The sequence below is a fragment of the Euprymna scolopes genome, chromosome 27 (assembly GCF_053919585.1).
Source record: "Euprymna scolopes isolate OS-2025 chromosome 27, ASM5391958v1, whole genome shotgun sequence".
NCBI lineage: Eukaryota > Metazoa > Mollusca > Cephalopoda > Sepiida > Sepiolidae > Euprymna > Euprymna scolopes.
Genome location: NC_136508.1, coordinates 91,428,995 through 91,446,361, shown reverse-complemented (window position 1 = coordinate 91,446,361; position 17,367 = coordinate 91,428,995). Strand labels below are relative to the sequence as shown.

The following is a 17,367-nucleotide window of genomic DNA, read 5'->3' as shown; positions in this document are numbered from 1 at the left end:
AATAACTGAGTTTATTTTATAAAATAAACACTATAAAATATAATGAATAAATAAATAATATTCTGTGGATTCCAAGCCACATCGGCATCTACATGAACGAAAAAATCAGATAAAGCAACAAAAGAGTCACTTCAACAAAACCATACAACTGAGTAAAATCCCCTAATATATATATATATATATATATATATATATATATATATATATATATATATATATATATATATATATATATATATATTGTGTGTCAGGTCATGTCATATGCTACTGGTACCATTTAACCCAGTACTACCTGCCTCATGGTCGGGTCACAGGCGACTAAACTGGTTCCCCCACCAGACTTGTTTGGTGAGGAGGGTGGCTAGTCTCCTGGAAGGATTAAAAACAAGACATTCCAAGGGGCGAATGAACCCTTTTTCGGGGTCAACGGCCAACTAGCACCGTGTGTGTTTGTGTGTATGTATATATGTGTTGGGGTGGAGAGGGCTCCCATAAGCCGTGGTGAAGGCAACCTTTCTAGGAGAAGCAAATCTCTGATTTAAAAAAACTATAAAGCGGGAGACCAGTACCCGCATTAAGCGGGTCTGCAGTTTAACTTGTTGCTGGCTATCTTGCTCTTGCTTGTTGCTGGATCTCAACCTTTTGAACTGAGAGAGAGACTTAGCTGTCGTGCAAAGCTAAGGCTCTGTAACATCATCTGTGTATAGATACTCCCTCAGACATTTGTCTATTAAAATGGACCTGTGGTGATGAAAGTCATTTTTGGGGCCCATGGACTTTTAAGTGTCTGAAGGAGTGGCATTCGTCTGACAAGACGTTGCAATCATATATATATATAAGAAATGGCAAGACCATTGGAGTTCATGCACAAAGAATATACTATTCAAAGTAACACCAAACACTGAAAACATACATCAAGAAAAGAAGAGGTAGTAATGACTCCAAAAACAACTAACCAGCATCTAACGCATTACAATTAATGTTTTGGCATTAACTGACCCGAAAGTGCTAATGTTATGTTGATTAATTGGAATATTATTCTCATCTTGGGTGTTATTAGCACAACGTTTCGGTCGCTGCAACCTGCGACCTTCTTCGGATGTTGAAAACATGCTTCTTTTTCTCTACTAAGGAAAAGAGGGTTGGCTCTGCATTACAAGAATTCGAACCGTTGGTTTGAGGGTGGGTTCGTAGATCATAAAGAAAGTTCAATCTTCAGGGGCCACTAAGTTATTTTTAAAAGGCTTTCCTATGACTCGATTTTTCGGGATATCTATATTAATTATAAATATTAATGAAAAAAATGTTTTACCGAAACAGGTTCAATACGCATACGTATTTGTCTTTTAACACAAAGCAGGGGGGGTAACTCTAAAGAAAAAAGTTTTTTTTTGTTTTTGTGAAGTTACCTCCCTTAGGCTGGGCATATGTCCTGTTTTTTGTCACAAGTTTTTCATAATATTCATATCTATAAAAGTGAATTTGTATATGTATGCTTGTATGTGAGGACACTTCTCAACCTCAAAAGTGGTTAATCTGCCGTAAAAAGAGAACACAAAAGAAATAGGAAATATGTTTTTAAATAATTGAATTGATTTTAAAAATAAACAAAAATTAATACAGCGTAAAATTCAACCCAGTGAACAAAGATTTGTCAATATTAACAGGTTTAAAAAGATTAAAAATCGTTGTATTGTGGAAATCAAATGAAAAAAAAACATTTGCAAAGACTTTTATAAACAATTTACAAACTATTTTGTTTTCTTCCAGTGAACAAAGCGAAAATCTCTCGCTTTGGGGGCTAATTAAGCTATTTTGTTTATAAACAAGGCGTTTTATTTTAAAATTTCATTCAATATCTTATGACTTTAGTTTACTAATTATTTTTGAAATAGACCCAGAAAATAATATTTATCCTTTAAAGGATTTTTATAATGAATTAATTTAATTTCAAAATTTAGCTGGATAAGTTAGCTCAACGTGAAAACATTTTTCATAACTTTTTTTTTACGTGTACAAATATTTTTTTCCCTTTTGAAAATAATTTTAGTCTTTAATCTTTCAAATACAATCAAAAAAGTAGTTGGAAACCTACAAAAAATTATGATAAATCGACTTTCAAAACTATGTCCCCTTATCTTTATTCCGCCATTTTTGCCCGTACCTGTATAAAACCAAGCAAACAACTTACTTGAGTTACGTCTGTGTTTGCAACAATGAATTCCACCAGCTATAATCATAATAATAACAAATCCTGAAATCATAGGAGCCAATATTATTCCCAACGTATTGTCAGCATTCTCATCGCCCCTTTTAATAACTGAAACAAAAAAAACATTGATTAAAAACTTCAAAAACACAACATAATATTCAGTAAATGGCATCTCGAAAAATTGAACATTTAACATTCAATGAACTAAATATCATCTACAAATAAATTGATGTTGTGAAATAGGAGCTCACAAAAAGAAACTTTTTTTCAATATTTAATAAAATTGTAGTTTTATTTATTTATTTTTTTAGATATTTATTCTAATAAAATCGAAAGGGTATAACCCATGACATGATTACTTCCTATTAATGGATTCTGTAAGTAATGGAGAAAAGTGGCTACTCAGAAACATTCTTAGTCGGAATAAGTATTTTCAGATAGAAACTGATGCAAAATAAAATAGCATAGTTGAAAGGGGGTAGTATCGACATGGCAGACGGAGTTGGGATATGGACAGACTGCATAGCAGGGGCAGACAAATGCAATTTCAAGACTGAATAAAAAATTATTTTTTTTATTAGTGATTATTCTTTTTTATTAAGAGTGTGTTTTTTTAATAGACGGAGTGTCATTTGAATCCAACTTTAAAAATTCGACAAAATATTTTATGCTAAATAAGATTTTGGATTAAATATGTTAAGTGACATAAGGTATTATGGAACAATGTTTAAAACCGATCAGCTTATAGATAACAAAAGTACTCAGTATAAAACTGAACTCAGTATAAAACTGAGTATATAAAACTCAGTATAAAACTGAAAAGTAGAAGTGTGTAGATTGCAATAAGAATGTCGAAAATATTTATGCACATTCTTTTATTAGAATAACAAATAATAACAAATAATAACAAATATTAACAAATAATAACAAATAATAACAAATAATAACAAATATTAACAACAAATATTGCCAGGATCCAGTTTTCCATCAAATAACAAACGGCACTTAGAATGCTGCCAGGTCCAGTTAGTCAAGAGAAGACCGTATCAGGACGATGGCCAAATCGTAAAGGACATGGACTGACTGATAACCTGACTGTTCCAAGTTTGAATCCAGCTTTTTCCACAACAATCACTTTCACTTAGGATGTTGGTAAACTTCACATGCCCTTTCCTGTAAGTACCCGATCTATTTCTAGAAATAATTCTGACTAGCAAAATATCGGGGGAAAACCAATGCCAGCAATAGAATCTTTTGAAATCTTTCGACTGTACCAGGAGTTGGGGTGAGGGCTTTATTTCAGATCCACTTAGAAGATATCCGTTGTCAGTAATGCTGTGCTCCTAGGCGGCGATATCTCAAAATTAGTGAGTACTCTCTGACCTGGCGATCGATTTAGAATCTGCTGCTCTTAAACGGCTGGCTTAGCAAAATAACATTATTTGGACATAAGCAATACTGTCTAGGTCTAACAAATGGTCAATGTTATATGTTTGTTTTATCTTTCTTTTACAAAATGAATGGGATGGCATAAATCAAACCCATTAACTTCCATTGTCAACGCATGCACCAGCATGCAGCAAGGGGTCACAAAACAGATCATATCACCCCACACATACCCCTTAAAATAAGTAGGGGACGTACATGCGTTTTAGAGACAGTCCACAGTCTAGTTTGAGTTCGACAGTTTACAGGTAATAGTCTGTCACGATTCTGATATAGTTGATGTATGGCAGATATATCGATAGAAAAAATTCCACCCTCCTTCAAAGGATGAACAGAGAACAGGGGCGTGACATTTGGCCGTTAAACTGAATAAAGTTGCAATCATCCAGAGAAATGAGCTTTACGTCAGTTCTATGCATGAGAGAGCTTTTGTTCCAGGTGCGCCGACGTTGGGACACAAACCATTCGAGGACAAAGTAAAAGATGTGAAGTATAAGGTACGTTCCTGTACTGCATTTGTATAAACTCCTCAAAGGGCTGATGTGTCATACATTTGACATGCAATAAAAATAGACATCCCTCCTCCCCCACGTTACTTAATAAGTTTATAATGACACAAGCTGAGGGGGTTTTAAACAAAATAGAAAATTTCATACTGACCTAAACTTACAGAAAATTTACTTTTTTCAGCGCTATTCTTCACTATAAACTCATACTTCTTTGCCGATTGTTTCGTTATATGCAATGTTAAAGTACTGCAGTTGCCAATAAAAGGAAATTGACCATCTTCGGCAGCACTATAAGCAGATTTATCCGAAGAGAGTTTCCCACGTTCACTGTGCCATTCCATGGATATAGCTTCAGGATGACAATAAAAACATACTTTGATAATTTTTTGATGTCCAATTTTTGCTTCTGCAGTTTCATTGCCGTTGAATTGCGCTGGTGCTGCAAAAGAAAATATTGGCAATTTCAAACAACAGTAAAAAAGATTCATAAAATTTTTACACTATATAAATATGAATCTGAATTAAGAAGACAGTATAAATAAAATAAATAAAAAATAGTGAACATAAGTGGAAAAGGAGACAATATATTAAAGGTGAAAAAAAAACAATAATTATAAAAATGTGCCACCGAAATAAAACAAAAATACTAGCCAAAAATTTATTGAAGGTGACACAACATAAAACAACAATACCAACCAATAATTTATTAAATGTGACACAAAATAAAAAAAAAATAATGACCAATAGTTAATTGAATGTGACATAAAATAAAACAACAATATCGACCAATAATTTATTAAAGGTGACATTAAATAAATCACAATACCAAAAAAAAAATTCATTAAATGCGACATAAAATAAAACAACAATACCAACCAATAATTCATTAAATGTGACACAAAATAACACAAGAATACCAACCAATAATTCATTAAATGTTACATAAAATAAAACCACAATACGAACCAATAATTAGTAAAAGTGACAAAAAATACTACAGCAATACCAACCAATATTTCATTAAATGTGACAGAAAATAACACAACAATACCAACCAATAATTCATTACAGGTATATAAAATGAAACAACAATACCAACCAATAATACATTAAATGTGACATAAAATAAAACAACAATACCAACAAATAATATATTAAATGTGACAAAACATAAAAAACAATACAGAATAATAATATATTAATGTGATATTAAATAAAAAAAACAATACCAACCAATAATTCATTACATGTGACATAAAATAAAACAACAATACCAACCAATAATTTTTTAAAGGTGACATAAAATAACACAACAATACCAACCAATAACTTATTAAAGGTGAGATAAAATAAAACAACAATTCCAACCAATAATTCATTAAAGGTGGCATAAAATGACACAAAAATACCAATCAATAATTCATTACATTTGACACAAAATAACACAACAATACCAACAAATAGTTAATTAAATGTGACACAAAATCACACAAAAATATCAACAAAAAGTGCATTCAATGTGACACAAAATAAAACAACAATACCAACCAATAATTTATTACATGGGACACAAAACAAAAACACAACAATACCAACCAAAAGTTCATTAAATGTGACACAAAATAACACACCAATACCAACCAACAGTGCATTAAATGTGACACAAAATTAAACAACAATACCAACCAATAATTCATTACATGTGACACAAAATAACACAAAAGTACCCACCAATAATTCAGTAAATGTTACATAAAATAAAACAAGAATACCGAGAAATAATTCATTAAAGGAGACATAAAATGAAACAACAATACCAACCAATTATTCATTACATGTGACATACAATGAAAAAAGATACCAACCAATAATTCATTACATGTGACACAAAACACACAATACCAACCAATAGTTCGTTAAATGTGACAAAAAATAGCACAACAACACCTATAAACAGTGCATTAAATGTGACACAAAATGAAACAACAATACCAAACAATAATTCACTACATGTGACATAAAATAACACAACAATACCAACCAATGGTTCATTAAATGTGACCCACAATAACACAACAATACCAACCAACAATGCATTAAATGTGACAAACAATGAATCAACAATACCACACAATAATCCATTACATGTGACACAAAATAACACAATTATACCCACCAATAATTAATTAAAGGTGACAGAAAATAAAACCTCAATACCAACCATTAATTTATCAAATGTGACATAAAATTAAACAACAATACTAACCAATAATACATTAAAGGTGATATAAAATAAAACAACAATACAAACCAATAACTTATTAAATGTGAGATAAAATAAAACAAACAATACCAACCAATAATTCATTAAATGTGACATAAAATAAAACAAACATACCAACAATAATTTATTTAATGCGACATAAAATAACACAACAATACAAACCAATAATTCATTAAATGTGACATAAAATACAACAACAATACAACCAATAATTTATTAAATGTGACACAAATTAAACAAAAATATCAATAAATAATTTATTCAAGGTGATATAAAATAAAAAAACAATACCAACCAATAATTCATTAAAGCTGACACAAAACAAAACAACAATACAAACCAATAATATATTAACGTGACATAAAAAAACAAAACTACCAAGCAATAATTTATTAAAGGTGACATCAAGTAAAACAACAATACCAACCAATAATTTATTAAAAGTTACACAAAATAAAACAACAATACGGATTAATACTATATTAACGTGATACAAAATAAAAAAAACAATACAAACCAATAATTTATCAAATGTGACACACAATGAAACAACAATATCAACAAATACTTTATTAAAGGTGACAAAACATAAAAAAATATAGAATAATAATATATTAATGTGATATTAAATGAAAAAAACAATACCAACCAATAATTTATTAAAGGTGACATAAAATAACACAACAATACCAACCAATAACTTATTAAAGGTGAGATAAAATAAAACAACAATTCCAACCAATAATTCATTAAATGTGACATAAAATGACACAAAAATACCAATCAATAATTCATTACATGTGACACAAAATACACAACAATACCAACCAATAGTTAATTAAATGTGATACAAAATCACACAAAAATATCAACAAAAACTGCTTTCAATGTGACACAAAATAAAACAACAATACCAACCAATAATTTATTACATGGGACACAAAAAAAACCCATCAATACCAACCAATACTTTATTAAATGTGACACAAAATAACACACCAATACCAACCAACAGTGCATTAAATGTGACACAAAATGAAACAACAATATCTACCAATAATTCATTACATGTGACACAAAATCACACAAAAGTACCAACCAATAATTCAGTAAATGTGACATAAAATAAAACAAGAATACCGACAAAAAATTCATTAAAGATGACATAAAATGAAACAACAATACCAACCAATTATTCATTACATGTGACACAAAAAACACAATACCAACCAATAGTTTATTAAATTTGACAAAATATAACACAACAATACCAATCAACAGTGTATTAAATTTGACACAAAAAGAAACAACAATACCAACCAACAATTCATTACATGTGACATAAAATAACACAATAATACCAACCAATAGTTCATTAAATGTGACCCAAAATAACACAAAAATACCAAGCAACAAGGCATTAAATGTGACAAACAATTAAACAACAATACCACCCAATAATTAATTACATGTGACACAAAACAACACAACAGTACCAACCAATAATTAATTAAATGTGACATAAAATAAAACAACAATACCAGCCAATTATTCATAAAATGTGACACAAAAAAAAACAATACCAACCATTAATTTATTTAAGGTGATATAAAATAAAACAACACAACCAACCAATAATTTATCTAAGGTGACATAACATAAAACAACAATACCAACCATTAATTTATTTAAGGTGACATAAAATAAAAACAAAATACCAACCAATAATTCATTAAAGGTGATATAAAATAAAACAACAATACCAACCTATAATTTATTAGATATGACAAAAAATAAAGCAACAATACAAACCAATAATTTATTAAAGGTGACAAAAAATAAAACAACAATACAAACCAATAATATATTAATGTGACATAAGAAAAACAAAAATACCAAGCAATAATTTATTAAAGGTTACATAAAATAAAACAACAATACCAACCAATAATTTATTAAAGGTTACACAAAATAAAACAACAATACTAACCAATAATTCATTAAATGTTAAATAAAATTAAACATCAATACCAACCAATAATTGATTAAAGGTGACATAAAATGACACAAAAATACCAATCAATAATTCATTACATGTGACACGAAAAAACACAACAATACCAACCAATAGTTAATTAAATGTGACACAAAATGACACAACAATATCAACAAAAAATGCATTAAATGTGACACAAAATAAAACAACAATACCAACCAATAATTTATTACATGGGACACAAAAAAAAACCATCAATACCAACCAATAGTTCATTATATGTGACACAAAAAAACACACCAATATCAACCAACAGTGCATTAAATGTGACACCAAATGAAACAACAATACCAACCAATAATTCATTACATGTGACACAAAATAACACAAAAGTACCAACCAATAATTCTGTGAATGTTACATAAAATAAAAGAAGAATACTGACAAATAATTCATTAAAGGTGACATAAAATGAAACAACAATACCAACCAATAATTACATGTGACAAAAAATAACAAAACAATACCAATCAACAGTGCATTACATGTGACATAAAATGAAACAACAATACCAACTAACAATTCATTACATGTGACATAAAATAACACAACAATACCAACCAATAATTCATTAAATGTGACCCAAAATAACACAAAAATTCCAACGAACAAGTCATTACATGTTACAAAATATAAAACAACAATACCACCCAATAATCCATTACATGTGACACAAAATAACACAACAATACCAACCAATAATTAATTAAATGTGACATAAAATAAAATAACAATACCAACCAATAATTTATTTAAGGTGATATAAAATAAAACAACAAATCCAACCAATGATTTATCTAAGGTGACAGAACATAAAACAACAATACCAACCATTAATTTATTTAAGGTGACATAAAATAAAACAACAATACCAACCAATAATTCATTAAAGGTGATATAAAATAAAACAACAATACCAGCCTATAATTTATTAAATGTGACATGATAAAACAACAATACCAACCAATAATTTATTAAAAGTGAGAAAAAATAAAACAACAATACAAACCAATAATATATAACGTGACATAAAAAAAACAAAAATACCAACCAATAATTTATTAAAGGTGACATAAAATAAAACAACAATACCAACCAATAATTTATTAAAAGTTACACAAAATCAAACAACAATACGGATTAATAATATATTAACATTATATAAAATTAAAAAAAACAATACCAACCAATAATTTATTAAATGTGACATAAAATAAATCAAGAATACCGGAAAATAATTCATTAAAGGAGACATAAATTGAAACAACAATACCAACCAATTATTCATTACATGTGACATACAATAAAAAAAAACATACCAACCAATAATCCATTACATGTGACACAAAAAACACAATACCAACAAATAGTTCATTTAATGTGACAAAAAATAAGACAACAATACCAATCAACAGTGCATTAAATGTGACACAAAATGAAACAACAATACCTACCAATAATTCATTACATGTGACAAAAAATAACACAAAAATACGAACCAATAATTAATTAAATGTGACATAAAATAAAACAATACCTACCAATAATTCATTAAAGGTTACATAAAATGAATCAACACTATCAACCAATAATTCATTACATGTGACATAAAATAATAAAAACATTACAAACCAATAATTCATTAAATGTGACATAAAATAAACAACAATACCAACCAATAATTAATTAACGCTGACATAAAATAAAACAACAATACCAACCAAGAATGTCTTCAAGTTTACAAAAAAACAATACTACGAACCAATAAATAATTAAATGTGACATAAAATAAAATAACAACAGCAACTAATAATTTATTAAAGGTGACAGCAAAATAAAACAACAATACGAACCAATAATTAATTAACGTGATATAATAAAACAACAATATCAACCAATAACTGAGTAATGGTGACATAAAATAAAACAACAATTCCAACCAATATTTCATTAAAAGGTGACATGAAAAAAAACAAAATACAAACCAGTAATTCATAAAAGTGACACAAAATTACCCAACAGTACCAACCAATAATTCATTAAAGGTGACATAGATAAAACAACAATACCAACCAATAATTCATTACATGTGACAAAAAATAACACAACAATACCAACCAATAGTCCATGAATATGACACAAAATGACACAACAATATCAACAAAAAGTGCATTAAATGTGACACAAAATAAAACAACAATACCAAACAATATGTCATTAAATGTGACATAAAATAAAACAACAATTCTAACCAATAATTTATTTAAGTTAACATAAAATGAAACAACAATACCAACCAATAATTAATTACATGTTACATAAAATAAAACTACAATACCAACGTATAATTGATTAAATCTTTCAACATATGAAACAATAATACCAGCCAAAAATTTATTAAAGGTGACACAAAATAAACCAACAATACCAACCAATAATATATTAACGTTATATAAAATGAAACAACAATACCAACCAATAATTTATTATAGGCGACATAAAATAAAGCCACAATACAAACAAATAATTTATTAAAGGTGAAATAAAACAAAACAACCAATAATCCATAAAAGTGGCACAAAAAACACATAAATACAAACCAATAATTCATTAAATGTGACATAAAATAAAACAACAATATCAACCAAAAGTGCATTAAATATTACACAAAATGAAAAAATACCAACCAATAATTCATTACATGTTACATAAAATAAGAAAACAATACCAACCAATAATTATATAAATGTGACATAAAATAAAAAACAATACCAACTAATAATTTATTACATGTGACACAAAACACACAACAATACCGACCAACAGTGCATTAAATGTGACACAAAATGTAACAACAATACCAACAAATAATTAATTACATGTGACAAAAAAGCACAACATTACCAATCAATAAATCATTAAATATGAATATAAACTAAAACAACAATACCAACAAATAATTCATCAAAAGAGAAATAAAATGAAACAACAATACCAACCAATAATTCATTAAAGGTGACATAAAATAAAACAACAATACTAACCAATAATTCATTAAATGTGACATAAAATAAAGTAACAATACCAAGAAATAATTCATTAAAGGTGACATAAAAATAAACAACATTACCAACCAATAATTTATTTAATGTGACATAAAACTACAATACCACCCAAGAATTTCTTAAAGGTGACACAAAATAGAACAACAATACTCACCAATAATATATTAACGTGACATAAAATAAAAACAAAAACACCAACCAATAATTTATTAAATGTGACACAAAATGAAACAACAATACCAACCAATAATATATATTATCGTGAAATAAAATAAAACAAAAATACCAAGTAATAATGTATTAAAGGTGGCATTAAATAAAACACCAATGCCAACTAATTATATATTAACGTGATATAAAATAAAACAACAATACTAACCAACAAGTTATTAAATGTGACATAAAATAAAACAACAATACCAACCAATAACATATTAAAGGTGACATAAAATAATCAACAATACCAACAAATAAGTCATTGGAGGTGACAAAAAACAACAATACCAACCAATAATTCATAAAAATAGCCGAAAATAACACAACAATACCAACAAAAAATTCATTAAATGTGACATAAAATAACACAACAACACCAATAAAAACTTATATTAATGTGACATAAAATAAAATAACAATTCCAGCCAATAATTCATTAAAGGTTACATAAAATAAAACAAAAATACCAACACATAATACATTAAATGTGAAATAAAATAAAACAACAATACCAATCAATAATTCATTAAAGGTGACATAACATAAAACAACAATACCAACCAATAATTCATTAAAAGTGACATAAAATAACACAACAATATCAATCAATAATTAATTAAAGGTGACATAACATAAAACAACAATACAAACCAATAATTCATTAAATGTGACATAAAATAGCACAACAATACCAACCAATAATTCATTAAAAGTGACATAAAATAACACAACAATACCAACGAATAATTCATTAAATGTGACATAAAATAAAACAACAATACAAACCAATAATTAATAAAATGTGACATAAAATAAAACTACAATACCAACAAATAATTCATTAAATGTGACACAAAATAAAACAACCATACCAACCAATAATTCATTAAATGTGACATAAAATAAAACAACAATACAAACCAATAATTTATTAAATGTGGCATAAAATAAAACTACAATACCAAACAATAATTCATTAAATGTGACATAAAATAAAACAACAATACAAACCAATAATTCATTAAATGTGACATAAAATAAAACAACAATGTCAACCAATAATTCAATAAGTATGACATAAGATAAAACAACAATACAAACAAATAATTCAATTAATGTGACAGAAAATAAAACAACAATACCAACCAATATTTTATTAAATGTGACATTTAATAAAACAACAATACCAACCAATAATTCATTTAATATTACATAAAATAAAACAACAATACCAACCAATAATTCAATAAATGTAACGCAAAACAATCACGAATAGCAACTAAGAATTCATTACGTGTGACAAAAAATAAAACAACAATATCAACCAATATTTCATTAAATTTGAAATAAAATAATTCAACAATACCAACCAATATTTTATTAAATCTGACAGAAAATAAAACAACAAGCCAACCATTAATTCATTAAAATGACATAAAATAAAACAACAATACCAAACAATAATTAATTAAATGTGACATAAATTAAAACAAAAATACCAACCAATAAGTTAATAAAAGTGATATAAAATATAATAAAAATACCAACCAATAATTCGTAAAAGAGACACAAAATAAAACAACAATACAAACCAATAATTCATTCAAGTTGACATAAAAAAAAACAATATTAACCGATAATTTATTAAAGGTGACATAAAATAAAGCAGCAATACCAGCCAATAATTTATTAAAAGTTACACAAAATAAAACAACAATACTGACCAATAATTCATTAAATGTGACATAAAATTAAACAACAATACCAACCAATAATTTGTTAAAGGTGACATTAAATAAACAACAATACCAACCAATAATTGATTAAAGGTAACATAAAATAAAACTACTATACAAACCAATCATTCGTAAATGTGACACAAAATGAAACAACAATACCAGCCAATTATTCATTACATGTGACACAAAATAACAGAACAATTCAAACCAATAATTCATTAAAGGTGACATAAAATAAAACAACAATACCAATCAATAATTCATTAAATGTGAAATAAAACAAAACAAAAATACCAACCAACAATTTATTACATGTGACACAAAATAACACAACAATACCAACCAATAATTCATTAAATGTTATACAAAATAAAACACTGCCAACCAATAAATCATTAAAGGGGACACAAAATAAATCAAAATACCAACCAATAATAAAACGACTATACGAAACAATAATTCATTATATGTGACACAAAATAAAACAACTATATAAAACAATAATTCATTAAATGTTACACAAAATAAAACAACAATACCAACCAATAATTCATTGAATGTGACATAAAATAAAACAACAATACCAACCAATAATTCATTGAATGTGACATAAAATAAAACAACAATACCATGTAATAATTCATTAAATGTGACACAATATAAAACAACAATACTAATCAAGAAATTAATAAATTTATTATATGAATATTAAATATTCATATTTTGTAGTATATTATCAAGATTACCCATGCGTGGGTAGAGAATTGATATAACTTGTTTGCGCATGTGTAAAGTTATCAAGAGAAAGAGGATAAATTAGTTCTGTAAATACTCTTTCGCCCCGTATGTCTTTCTTCATAACTAGAAATAACAAACCATTGTAATTACAATAGAATATTTAATAAATGATAAAAACATATCAAACATATCACTATTTTAATGTATATTATTTACAGTTTCTCAATTATCTGACGTTTTTTTTATCAAATTAGCAAGTTCTTTGTTTACGCTTTCTGTTAATACCATTTCGCTTCGTATGTCGTTCTTTATAACTAGAAATAAATAAAAATTGTAACTACAATAAAATATTTAAAACATATCACTATTTTAATGTATCTGACATTTTTTATCGAATAACACAAGTTTGTTTGCTTAAAATTGGTTCAAAGTTTTCCACAGAATTGAACTTGCTCCAAAAATGTAATAAATAGATACGTACTATTAACTTTAACTTCGACAGATTTCTCTGAATATTTCTTTCCTGTGTTTGTTGGAATACCATTGCTTGCTTGACATGTCCACTCTCCCGCGTCTTGATAAATCAATTTCTGAAAAACTATCTTTTTTCCATTAATTCTTCTCTTTTCTATATTTCCCCATTTCTGTACCAATTCATATGTAACATTGGCAGGGTTGGCATTAGCTGAACACTCGACTTCAGAATTCTTATAAGAAATTGTAATTTCAGGAGCATCTGAAAAACAAGAATAACATTTTCAATGTTGACAGAAGTTGAACACTCGACTTTAATCTTAGTCTTCTCATAAGAAATAATATTTTCGGAATAAAAACTTCGAAGGACACATGAGGAAAACCAGGGAGATGTTGTTGAAAATAGAAGTGGCACATTTTAGAAAGTTAAAAAAAAAAGAAAATTATAATTTTCATTCTAATGTTTTTTCACACGAAAAAACTTTTAATTGAAGACTTTTATCTTTCAAATGAAACAAAAACTTAATTTTAAACTTAATTTTAAACTTAATTTTAACTCACAATCAAATTATAACATCTGTCAAACCAACTGAAAATATAATTTTAGACTGTTATATTTCAAATACAATGTGCCTTTTTATTTATTTTTTGTAAATAAAAAATAAATACTTTTATCTATATACTTCAAATACAATGTGACTTTTTCATTTATTTTTTTAAATAAAAAATACTTTTATCTTTATATTTCAAATACAATGTGAGTTTTTCATTTATTTTTTGTAAATAAAAAATAAATACTTTTATCTTTATATTTCAAATACAGTGTGACTTTTTTATTTACTTTTTGTAAATAAAAAATAAATACTTTTATATTTATATTTCAAATAAAATGTGACTTTTTTATTTACTTTTTGTAAATAAAAAATAAATACTTTTATCTTTATATTTGAAATTAAATGTGACTTTTTATTTATTTTTTGTAAATAAAAATAAATACTTTTATCTTTATATTTCTAATACAATGTGCCTTTTTAATTTATTTTTTGTAAATAAAAAATAAATACTTTTATCTTTATATTTCAAATACAATGTGGTTTTTTATTTATTTTTTGTAAATAAAAAGTACATACTTTATCTTTATATTTCAAATACAATGTAATTTTTTATTTACGTGTTGTAAATAAAATAAATACTTTGATCTTTATATTTCAAAAAACAATATGACTTTTTATTTACTTTTTGTAAAATGTGACTTTTTATTTACTTTTTGTAAATAAAAATAAATAAATACTGTTATCTTTATATTTCAAATGCAATGTGACTTTTTTATTTATTTTTTGTAAATAAAAAATACTTTAATATTTATATTTCAAATAAAATGTGACTTTTTAAATTTATTTTTGTAAATAAAATAAATACTTTTATCTTTATATTTAAAATACAATGTGTCTTTTTTATTTATTTTTTGTAAATAAAAAATAAATAGTTTTATCTTTATATTTCAAATACAATGTGATTGTTTATTTATTTTTTGTAAATAAAAAGTACATACTTTATCTTTATATTTCAAATACAGTGTGACTTTTTTATCTATTATTTGTAAATAAGAAATAAATACTTTTATCTTTATATTTCAAATACATTGTGGCGTTTTTTATTTATTTTTTTTAAATAAAAAATAAATACTTTGATCTTTATATTTCAAAAATCAATGTGACTTTTTTATTTACTTTTTGTAAATAAAAAATAAATACTGTTATCTTTATATTTCAAATACAATGTGACTTTTTTATTTATTTTTTGTAAATAAAAATAAATACTTTATCTTTATATTTCAAATACAATGTGACTTTTTTATTTTATTATTTATTTTTTTAATTTATTTTTGTAAATAAAAAGTAAATACATTTATCTTTTAAACACCCAATTACAAATTGATTTTTGACTTTCATCTTTCAAACAAGATAAAAATTAAATTTTATTATTTTATCTTTAAAAAAAGAAATATTTAACTTTAGACTTTTATTTTTCGAACACGATTAAATATTAATTATAGACTTTTATCTTTCAAACGCAATCATCATTTTATTTTACATTTTTATCTTTCTAATAAAATTCAAATATAATTTGAAACTTTTATCTCTCAATAAAATAATATATATATATATATATATGTATATACATACACGTACATACAGGTAACTGTATATAAACACATATACATGAAGATATATCTATGTACACACATATACATTCCGACATATGTATATACATACATGTACAAATATATGTACCCCCATACATATACAGATATATGTTTACACATACATACATATACAGACCTATGTATACATATACAAGCATAGATGTATATACAGTGGGGAAAATAAGTGTTGGACACATCCCATTATTCTTTATTTAACACATTTTTTATGCAACGAATGATGTGAAAATTTAACAAGAAGTAGTTACTAATTTAACAATAACAAATAACTTTAGAAATTGGAACCTTTTAATGCATAACAAAAATTATATAATAAAAACGAGAATGGCCGGAAAAAAGTTTTGGACACACTAACACAATTTCATCTAATATTTAGTTGAAACCCCCTTATTGGCTATTACAGC

General features: G+C 26.1%; 1 protein-coding gene across 10 annotated transcripts in view; it reads right to left on the bottom strand.

Annotated features, from left to right (window-relative positions):
• The window catches only part of LOC145248981 (neural cell adhesion molecule 1-like), a 142,386-nt gene that overhangs the window by 47,365 nt on the left and 77,654 nt on the right, over positions 1-17,367 (bottom strand). For all 10 annotated transcript variants that reach the window (XM_080110804.1, XM_080110810.1, XM_080110808.1 and 7 more), the window contains 3 exons: positions 14,747-15,001; positions 4,319-4,606; positions 2,192-2,320 (listed from right to left, as the gene is read on the bottom strand). In XM_080110804.1, coding sequence (XP_079966930.1) covers positions 2,192-2,320; positions 4,319-4,606; positions 14,747-15,001 — 672 coding nt within the window. The remainder of the gene's footprint in view (positions 1-2,191; positions 2,321-4,318; positions 4,607-14,746; positions 15,002-17,367) is intronic.